Source organism: Cheilinus undulatus, linkage group 15 (genome assembly GCF_018320785.1).
Source record: "Cheilinus undulatus linkage group 15, ASM1832078v1, whole genome shotgun sequence".
Lineage (NCBI taxonomy): Eukaryota > Metazoa > Chordata > Actinopteri > Labriformes > Labridae > Cheilinus > Cheilinus undulatus.
The window spans coordinates 1335483-1346852 of record NC_054879.1 but is presented as its reverse complement, the minus strand read 5'-3'; the positions used below and the strand labels follow the sequence as shown (position 1 = coordinate 1346852).

At 41.7% G+C, this 11370-nt stretch overlaps 2 protein-coding genes across 2 annotated transcripts; both read right to left on the bottom strand.

Moving 5' to 3' along the window:
• Positions 1–383: 383 nt before the first annotated feature.
• On the bottom strand, positions 384–1376 carry LOC121522561 (olfactory receptor 6N2-like). The gene has a single exon (XM_041807095.1). It carries the CDS (start codon positions 1374–1376, stop codon positions 384–386), a length of 993 nt encoding a protein of 330 aa, XP_041663029.1.
• A 6952-nt stretch (positions 1377–8328) lies between these two features.
• On the bottom strand, positions 8329–9306 carry LOC121522559 (olfactory receptor 6N2-like). Its single transcript, XM_041807091.1, has one exon. The coding sequence runs from the start codon at positions 9304–9306 to the stop codon at positions 8329–8331; it is 978 nt and encodes a 325-aa protein (XP_041663025.1).
• Between the last annotated feature and the right edge of the window lie 2064 nt (positions 9307–11370).

Genomic DNA, 11370 nt, shown 5'->3' with positions numbered 1-11370 from the left:
AATGGTAAAACATGGAGAGCTGACTGAAAATGAAAGAGTCCGCATTAAAGCACTTCATGATGCTGGATGGTCTCTGAGACAGATATGACAGGTGGTCTAAGACATTTGTTAAGGACTGTATAATCTCCTCTTTTTCCTCATTTAACATGATAAATAGCAGTCCTAAGAAGATTAATATGCTTTACTCTGCTGCAGCACACAGCATGGTTGGGTACACCGGACATGCAATGGGGTGTGAGGGCCCTTCAGTGCTGCTTGCAGCCTGAGTTGTGGTTGAATCTCACTGATGTTTATGGGAAATATGTCAGCAGATAGACAAAGAATACTGATACATTAAAGACAGCAAATTTGCACATTATGCAATTAAATGGGGGAGAAAAGCTTTATTTTATGCTTTCTGTGACTTTCTGTGACTCTTTGGGTTTTGGTTTCACAGCAATAATGACTTTGCAACACCTTAAACGTCTAAAGATCACTCCTCTGATCTGGGGCAGATTCAGACCATAAACTAGAGGGTTATTGATGGGAGGAATGATCAGATATTCCAGAGATAAAACAACTATTACTAATGTATTTTTCTGATCCAACCTCAGTTGAGTCAGTGCAAAGTCACAGTAACATGAGATGCAGTAATTTACAAATGAGACTATGTGAGGCAGGCAGGTCTGTAAGGCCTTTCCTCTGACGTCAGACGAGCCTCTCCTGCAGACCAGCAGGATGCGCAGGTAGGTGTAGAGGATAAAGGACATTGTGATGAAGACTATTGTCATACTTACAGTTTCACTTAAAATAATCCTCTTTGTTGTGTCCTCACATGACAGCCGCAACAAAGGTCTGTAAGCGCAGAAAATCTTGTGCAACTTATTGCCACAAAAGGGAATAGAGGGGAGTTGATGTATTACATTGCCAATAATAGTTGCGGGGAAGAGAACAGAAAACAATATAAGACAGAGCACCGTCTTAGCTGTCATTTTACTGTGATAGTGTAAAGGCTGACAAATAGCAACAAATCTGTCATAGGCCATGATGACGAGGAGAGTTAGCTCGTGTGTCAGATAAGTTCCAACAACATAAACCTGAGTGAAACAAGCTGCTCTGGGAATGAAATGATCATCAGACACAATGTCCATGAGAAACCTGGGGAAGAAGGCGGCTGAGCCGTACAGAGAGTTTACAGACAGACAGCAGATAAAAATATACATGGGCTGATGCAGAGACTTGTCCAGGAACACTGCCAGAACAATCACAACGTTAGCAGAGATTATAGTCATGTAGATCAGCAGACACAGACTGAAGAACAGATATCTGAGGGACCCATAATCTGCAAACAGAGAGAACTGGAAATATGAAGGATTCACACTCATGTTACTCTTCATCTTCTTAAAGGACAAAAACAGAGCTAGATGAGGAGAAGTGAGAGTGAAGAAAGGCAGAGAAACGACCGATTATAAGAAGGACAGAAAGGTGAGTAACTTAAAATAAAAGTCTCTAACATTTATGTTTACATGATATATTACACACCTGAGCTTCCAGGAAAATGACATCAAGTGTTGAAATAATTGCAGCCTGTGTTTGAGGATTGATAAAAAGGATTAAAAGAAGAATGTCAACATTTCATGTCAGTTATACACATGCAGATATGATGTACCTGTGTTATCAATGCAAAAACACAACCTTCAGATCCTTCACTCTTTAACAGCTTCTGTCATCAATCACATCAAAACATAAGTCATGACAGAAAAACATCTTAAACTGCTCTGTCTGACCACAACAGTCACACAGCAGTGAGTCAAACAGACATGTTAGAAACAGTCTTTGCATCAGTGCATGGTCCTCCTCAGCAGAGACAAACACCTCTCAGCATCCTTCCCACATGTAGGCTCTACCATCACTTTTATTCTCGTCTTCAGTCACTAGAGAGTGAACATGTACCTACAGGGCCTAAAGAGAGATGATGTAACTCCAGTTGTCATGTGTACAGAAGTTCCTAACTTTCTCTCTAACATTGATTGTATCATTAGTTCTCAATCTTTAAGCCATGTTGATATCCAGTGATTTCTGCGTACCATTTTATAAATTCGATGAATTTCTCTCTGGTTTCTCTCATGCTTGTACAGTTGAAAATGGATTTTGGCCACAGTTACACAAAAAAAATCACTGGACCTAGGAAATGTGTTTGTCTGTTATGACCAAGATTTCACAACATGTGACTGTGTTTCTTTACAGTAATCTACTGTGTTCACACCTACTGTGAAAAGAACAAATGACATTATGTGATGTAGCATAAACTCACAGTGTCCAGTGAAAACACTGGGCAGATAGAACCCAGCTAGAGAGAGGAGTTCAGTTAAAGTTGGTGATTCAGTTGATTTGGCTCAGACCAAAAGTCCGCTCTTTCTGCTTTTCATACACTGACAGAAATTGGAGTACGCCTCCATTTATGTTCCCTAAGGTACAAAGGCACAGAGGATTTTCCCCTCAGGTTCTTGTTTCTGACATTATAGTACTCCCCTTTTTTGGTAAAAAGAGTACATATGAGGTCAAAAATGATCAACGGTCTGTTTGTACATCATTTAATCAACCTAAAGGGGTACAACATACAAACAGGGCTACAATGGCAATGTATAATTGTTGGTGTAATGTTGCTTATTCATTTAGAAAAAAAATAAAATCATCGAGGGATTGAACCCCAGAGAACAAATCCATGAAATAAAAAAAGTTGAAATATTGTTTATCAGGCCTATTTAATTAGTGGCCCAGGGGCCACATGTGGCCCAGAGCCAACCACTTAGTGGCCCAGCCTGTGGTCACGCCAGAGATGCAGAGAGCAACCTGTTTCACAATTTTTCACAACTTCCCACGGTACTGTAGACCATGAATGCAACACTCCACATGGCCTAGAAACAGTCTACCTACAATGCACTGTGTTGTTTTGAAGCGGGGCGATGCTGACAGAAGTAGCCCCGAGATACCGAGTATCGTTGTGATGACGTCATCTCCATGCTATCCCCAGGTGAACTGGCTCTATGGTCTAAAATCTACATTAGTTTGATAAAAGGCTGATAATAATGCAGTTATACTTTTGCTAAATCAACGGTTCAGCTGCTGTTCTGCTGAAGTGGCAGAGTTACTGGTTCTTATTGGATTGTTCTGTTGACCGTCGGACCGTTAGCAGGTTGACAGTTTGTTTGTTTGCGTGCTAACTTGAGACTATCAAGTGATGCGGGCGTGTCTCCCCCTCTTTGTCTTTGAAGGGATATTTGGGGATTTTTGAGGTTGGGTGGTATGAGCTGCTTGGCTATAGTAGTGGCGTTAGCCTCCAGTGATTTCTGTGAAAGTTGATCCTGTGATTATTATGAGCTCATGGTGGCTATAAATGGAAACATTCTATCCCCATAGTTTAACGAATTCAAAGGAAAAATGTTCTGAGAAAAGATGTTGGTTCGCCTGTATGCTGTCTCAAATAAGTACAAAGCACATCATTTCTCCCCAATAAAACCCCTCTGTGTCAGGCACTAATTTATGATGCAGCTTTCACCATTTTGTCTCCTTCCGCTGTGCACTGATATCCTCTGATCAGCTGTGTGGGTCTGCAGGCCTCTGCAGGGATAATAACACCACACCAAGCTAGAACAAAGATGATATGGGTGATTTCGACTCGAGCAGTGATGATGATGTGCTGTTTACTGTGGACAACAGGATATTTGTATGAACCGGAGTACACAGAAAACAAACTTCTACAGATGGAGAGTCAGTGGGCTGAAACAGAAGCAGAGAAACTTCATTTGAAAGTTTTGAGCCGGAGAGATCCTGAGTTACCTGTTGGTGTAGGTGTGGAAAATGCAAACCCATGCTCAGATCTCCCCTCCTCTGATGTCCAGTGGTCTCTTGTCTGTGTAATAAATGTAGTTTGGGCCAGCTGCTCCACTTTTGTTGCCTTTTTGCTGCCATACAGTTCATGGATTCTTGTGGCAATAGTTCTCCTCGTAGGTGTTCTTTTGTACAGGTTATCTGAGGTGATCTGGATGATTTCTCTAAGCCCCTTGTTGTCAGTGATGTTGATGGTCTGCAGTCTCTGGTGACCAAGTACTGATTGCATTAGTGAGCTTAGACTTTGTCATTATGTAGACAAATCCAGGTCTGCTGGACCCCGCGGGTGTAGCTTGATAACCATGGCTTGATCCTGTGTTGTTAGCTCCTTTGCTAACATTAGCAAATAGGTCCTTTGCCTGGAGGTGGTACTTAAGAGTCGTTGTGCTTCTGTGTAAAGACAGTTTATCACTGCAGTATCTACCCACAATTTTGGTTTTAACTTAACTTTTATTCACCAACTTTTTAAAGGCCTTTAATGATCCAAAAGTGAAGACTGGTCTGGGTTGTCAAAAGTCAAAACTCTCTGGAGCCAAACTCTTGGAGGGGGCTGGACTCTCTTCCATTTAGGAGTTGTTCTGGGTGGGAGCCACAAGCCAAGTGTGGGGATGATCTTAAGCCCCCAGCTGTGTTCTGTTGGGGTTTCCCCATTGAATGAGAGAGTCACCTCTTATTATTGAGATCATCGATCGGAGCGCAGTTACTGTACGCACCAAAGACCAGTTCAGAGTACTTAGCCTTGGACTTGCTACTTGTGCAATGGCCACAACAACTATGTCCAAGCATAGGGATGTTCCTAAGTGAGCCATGTAGCAGAATACCTAGGCCAAAGAATGATGATTGAGTTTGTTGTTGTATCATCTGATCTTCAGTCACAGACTTGGAAACTCAGGTGAAGAGAGCAGCTGGTGAATAGGATAAGATGGTGGGAAAGGCTGCCAGACAGACTTGGCAGACCTAAACTGGTAGTAAAGGTGAACAAGGAGTGTTAGGCAGAGGCCAATGTCTATAAGGTTTCCAGCTCCCACCTTCAGAAGTTCTCTTGACTCACAGGGGATGCTTGGACCATGAAGTCCCAGTGGTCTCATTTCAACAGCTCCACTTTGGAAGCAGCTGCAAGGAGTTGTGGTAAGATGGCCATCAGTGCCTGTTGTGTCAAAAACCTAAGAACCTGCTGGCAGACATCACCCGAAAGTTAAGCTTTCAGACCGAAGACAACAACCCTCTGGGCTGTGCTTGCCACCTGGGTTTTCAAAAGCAGCAGACAGGTTATGTCTATGGAGATGTACTTTAAGTTGGTACCAAAGATGTTCTGGCAAACTGTCAGGCAACTCAGAAGCAGAGGTCTGGTCCCAGCTCAGCCTGTTCTCAACAGTGGTGGAGATCTGCTGACTCAGACTGGGGATGATGTTGGGCAATGAAGGAACACTATAAGGAACTCTTTGATCCCACTATTACATTCTACATTGAAAAAGCAGAGTCTGATGACCCAGGGTAAGATTTTCTATGTATTCTTGGCAGAGGTCAGAGAGGTGGTCTCAGCAGCTGTGGGGAATTGCTGACCTAGACCTGGGACTTTGTTGGACAGTTGAGGCAACACTTTGAGGAGGTACTTAATCCAGCTAAAATTTTCCAAGAGATGGAGGAGGACTCTGATGATCCAGAGGAATGGCTATCTGTGTACTTGGCAAAGGTTGCTGAGGTAGTCAAGAAGCCCCCCAATGGCAAAGTGCCAGGTGCAGGGGAAGTTTTCCCTGAGATACTGAAGGCTTTGGATGTTGTTGGACTGTCTTGGCTATGGAGTGGCAGACCAGGATGGTGGTTCCCACTTTTTTTTCAAAAGGTGAACCTGAGAGTGTGCTTGAATTATCAGGGTACTGAACAACCCCCCAACCCTCACCTAGGTCATGAACTGTGGGTAATTGAAAGTATGAGATTGCTAATACAAGCAGCAAAAATTAGTTTTCTCCAGAGGGTGACTGGACTCAGCCTTAGAAATAGGGCGAGGAGTTCAGACATCTGTAGAGAACTAGGAGTAGAGCCGCTACTCCCTCACATTGAAAGGAGCCAGTTGAGGTGGTTTAGGCATCTGATCAGGATGCCTTCTGGGGGCCACCCTTTGGAGGTCTTCTGGGCACATCCAGCTGGGAGGAGACCTTGAATGTGCGCGAGGGATGAATTTATCCTGTCTGGTCTGGGAACTCCTGGGGAACCGCCAGAAGGAGTTGGAAAATGTTGCTGGGGATGCCTGGATGGTTGGATGGATAAATTGATGGATGAGGTCTTGATGTGTTTTGTTGTCTTGCAGTTATGTCCCATGGTGGGGTCATATGTGGGGTGCTGTGGGAATGTGGGGTCCTGGGCCAAAGATGGCATGCCATCTGGTCCCTGTGTAGCCAAAGTGAAGGCTGTGTAGACATTGTTGGCAATTACTCAGGCACATTCTTGATGTGTGCCTCCTTCCATCAGTGCAACCCCAATCACTCTGACCCTACGATCCAACTGCCATAAGCAGAATCTGGACTCATTTCTGAACATAACGTTCTTCCACATGTTCAGGTTCCAGTGCATGTGTATTAATGTTATACACCAGTACAAATGGGCCTGATAGTGAAAGGCAGTCATGCCAGGCCTCCTGACAGCCCCATGAGACTGGAGATAGGCTGTGTCTGTTCCAGATTGTTCGGGCAGAGAGCCGTCGGCCATACAGTCCTGCAAACTTTAACTGCAAATCTGTAGAAGACAGCCTATGATCCTCAGTGCTCACAGAGTGAGGAAACGGTCTTCTTGGGGTGTTGTCTGCTTGGGATGCCCACTGGCTGGCCTGTCTCTGACATCCTCAATTATATGGAATTAAGCCTGCAGTTTGGAGACGGTACTAGGGCTCACTCCAAATAATGCCGCAGCTTGGTTTTGTGGAACCCCAGCTTAAAGTTTCCCTATCCCATGGGCCCTATCCAGATAATATAGCATACCAATTTTCTTCTGCCTACTGTAGTAGCACTCATGCTCACAGGTGCTGACAATCAGGTGCCAACATGTGGTGCTATCCATTGATGAGCATTGACAGCTTTGAGCTGAAGAATTGTGTCTATGTGTTGACACAAGTCAGAATATAACACATTTGAGACATCAATGTGGATATTATTCTTTAACAGCCATCTCCAAGCTAACACTCTGCAGAACAAGGAGAGTGAAGAAAGCAAGGAAATATCTCATGCAAAACTCTAAATGCTCTCTTATCTACCTGTTTCCTTGCTCTTTGCTCATCTGCCGCGCACTGAGCTGAATCAGGATACTACAATATGAGCCCATATAATCAGGTTGCATGCTCACATCATGTGCAATTAGGACACAGTGTAAAGAAGTGTCCTCCTGATGTCACTGAAGATTATCACTCAATAAAGTCACATCATAAAGGAAGCATGTTATTGTAGACATCAGAGCAGTAACTCAGTATTAAATAAGAGAAAAAGCAGGAATTCACATTCTTTGACTCTGGGACAGACAGATAATGTCGATCGTGCTTGGAACTCTGATCAGGCTCTAGATTATATGCTGTGAGCGATAACTCTCCTCTATGAACCACTTTTTCTCTCTCTCTCCTCACGTGGCTCTGAATAGTTAATGTAGCTGATGGTCAGGGGAAATAATTTTGGTGTCAGATCAGATATCGTATAAATCTGTAACTATTTTACAGCCTAAAAAACAACACTTATGCATACTGAGGCATCAACGGTGGATGCTTCGTGTGATAACATCGGCGCGTGACGTATCAGTGCCCAGGCCTGGATGCATTGAACAGTGTGAGTGCGGGCCAAAGGGGGGACAGAGGAGGGGTGAAATGGGCTTCAGCATGGTTAGAATACGGCACGGTACGGATGGCCTAGTGTGAGTACACCCTAACAGACGAAAACAGCTTTAGATAATTGCTTAAATTTACTGAACCAGGAAAGCCTCTTACAAGAGGGTCCTGGCCAAGGCAGCCAGCAGCTCTTCAACAGAGGACCGTGCCTACAACATAGCAGTTACAAACACAGATCAACCGAGTCCTGAGTCACAGAGCACTAAGTCATCAGGCAAAAACATCTACAACCCTCCAACACCTTCAATCTGCTTTTAAGAACATTTAAAGAGACTGGCTCCTTGAGACAAAAATAATAATAATAATAATAAAATCAATGACAAGTTTTTCCATACACTTTTTTTTGGGCATGTTGCCTTTATTTGACAGGACAGCAGGAGACAGACAGGAAATGTTGGGGGCAAGAGTGGGGGAAGATGTGCATTAATTGTGCTGAGATTGGTGATCAATCCTGTGACTTGTGAGTTGAGGACTATATCTTCTGTATTTGGGAGACTGCTCTACCAACTCAGCTAAACTGGCGCCCATTCCTGATGACTTTTAAGGCAGCAGTAGTCATACTGTGCGTTTCCCAAAACCTGACTGATAATCAGCTAAGATACTATCATCAACACATTACATTTACTGCAGCTGGAATAATTTTTGCAATGCTTGAAACGTCTAAAGATCACTCTTCTGATCAGGGGCAGATTCAGACCATAAACTAGAGGGTTATTGATGGGAGGAATGATCAAATATTCCAGAGATAAAACGATAACTACAAATGTATTTTTCCCATCTAGCTTCACTCGAGTCAGTGCAAAGTCACAGTAACATGAGATGCAGTAATTTACAAATGAGACTATGTGAGGCAGGCAGGTCTGTAAGGCCTTTCTTCTGACAGCAGACGAGCCTCTCCTGCAGACCAGCAGGATGCGCAGGTAGGTGTAGAGGACGAAGGACATGATGATGAGGAGGGTTGTAATACCAACCATCTCATTTAATATAATCCTCATAGTCGTATCCTCACAGGAGAGATGCAACAAAGGTCTGTAAGCACAAAGAATCCTGTGCAGATTATTTCCACAGAAAGGAAGGAAGAAGAGCTGTTGTGTTAAAATGCCAATCACAAATGCTGGGTAGAGAACAGACACAATAATTAGACAGAGCACCGTCTTAGCTGTCATTTTACTGTGATAGTGTAAAGGCTGACAAATAGCAACAAATCTGTCATAGGCCATGATGGTGAGGAGAGTTAGTTCTTGAACCACAAAAGTGCTGGTAACATAAACCTGAGTGAAACAAGCTGCTCTGGGAATGAAATGATCATCAGACACAATGTCCATGAGAAACCTGGGGAAGAAGGCGGCTGAGCCGTACAGAGAGTTTACAGACAGACAGCAGATAAAAATATACATGGGCTGATGCAGAGACTTGTCCAGGAACACTGCCAGAACAATCACAACGTTAGCAGAGATTATAGTCATGTAGATCAGCAGACACAGACTGAAGAACAGATATCTGAGGGACCCATAATCTGCAAACAGAGAGAACTGGAAATATGAAGGATTCACACTCATGTTACTCTTCATCTTCTTAAAGGACAAAAACAGAGCTAGATGAGGAGAAATGAGAGTGAAGACAGGCAGAGAAACGACTGATTATAAGAAGGACAGAAAGGTGAGTAACTTAAAATAAAAGTCTCTAACATTTATGTTTACATGATATATTACACACCTGAGCTTCCAGGAAAATGACATCAAGTGTTGAAATAATTGCAGCCTGTGTTTGAGGATTGATAAAAAGGATTAAAAGAAGAATGTCAACATTTCATGTCAGTTATACACATGCAGATATGATGTACCTGTGTTATCAATGCAAAAACACAACCTTCAGATCCTTCACTCTTTAACAGCTTCTGTCATCAATCACATCAAAACATAAGTCATGACAGAAAAACATCTTAAACTGCTCTGTCTGACCACAACAGTCACACAGCAGTGAGTCAAACAGACATGTTAGAAACAGTCTTTGCATCAGTGCATGGTCCTCCTCAGCAGAGACAAACACCTCTCAGCATCCTTCCCACATGTAGGCTCTACCATCACTTTTATTCTCGTCTTCAGTCACTAGAGAGTGAACATGTACCTACAGGGCCTAAAGAGAGATGATGTAACTCCAGTTGTCATGTGTACAGAAGTTCCTAACTTTCTCTCTAACATTGATTGTATCATTAGTTCTCAATCTTTAAGCCATGTTGATATCCAGTGATTTCTGCGTACCATTTTATAAATTCGATGAATTTCTCTCCGGTTTCTCTCATGCTTGTCATACATTTGAAAAGTATTAAGATGAACAGAAGGGTCTAATGAGTACAGTTGAACGTGGATTTTGGCCACAGTTACACCAGAAAATTTACTGGAAACCAAATTATTTTTTGTATTTTAGAAAATACCCATGTTTAAATGACAGTGTTTTTAAAATTAGCCAGCATGCTCAAACATCCCCAAAAACCACTCAAAATTCTGATGTAAACTGTAAATGCCATGTCAGTAGTAAGTAAACTGTAAAACTTACCAGGATTTCACAATATTTAGCAGTCATATTATACAGTAAACATGCTTTAACTGTAATGTGTGCAGTATTTTATTGTAATTGTAATTCAAATTTTACAATAAGTAAGGAAATTTGCTTGTCTGTTATGACCAAGATTTCACAACATTTGACTGTGTTTCTTTACAGTAATCTACTGTGTTCACACCAGGGCTGGGCAATTAATTGGGAATGAGATTAAAACGTTATATGGCCTGCTGCAGTTTACAAATTGCAGAAGTTGCAATATTTCTTAAAACTTAATATATGTCAAAATAGCAGTTTAATACATTCTTTTTTTTTTTTTTTCAGCAGTTTTACAAACCAAAATGAACCAGACCTCAGGCTCAAGTGGACTTGGATCCGGGACAGGCACCTAGTGTAAAAGCCACCCAATTCTGAATGAAATTGTGACCCCCAGATACGGATCAGACTAAATCGTGAGATATTTAAGGATTTACATCTCTAATTTATGGGTGAGCAGTGATCTGTATTGGGAGCAAAACAACTGATCGGGGCATCCCTGATCATGATGATAAAATAGACACTCCATAAATAACATAATCCTGAAACGTTTGCTCCGATACATTTCTACAGTGTAGTTGTGCTTTATGGTAAAAATATTTAAATTACTTAAAGATACTGGGTAGTAGGGCTGGGCAATTAATTGCAAATGAGATTAAATCTCATAAAATATGGCCTGCTGCAATGAACAAATTACAGAAGTTGCGGTAACACTTTACAATAAGGGTCCCTTTATTAATATTAGTCAATGCATTATTAAGCATTAATTAACAGTTTAGTAATATTTATTAAACATTATAATGTATTAAATAACATTAATTAAACCATTAGTTAATGCACTAATTAGCAGTTAATTAATGTCTACTGCTCAGAGTTAATTAACTTTAGTTAATGCATTATTAAGCATTAATTAACAGTTTAATATTTATTAATCATTATCATGTATTAAATAACATTAACACATTAGTTAATGCATTAATTACTAGTTAATTAACGTTTGTTAATGCATTATTAAGCATTAATTAACAGTCTAATAATTT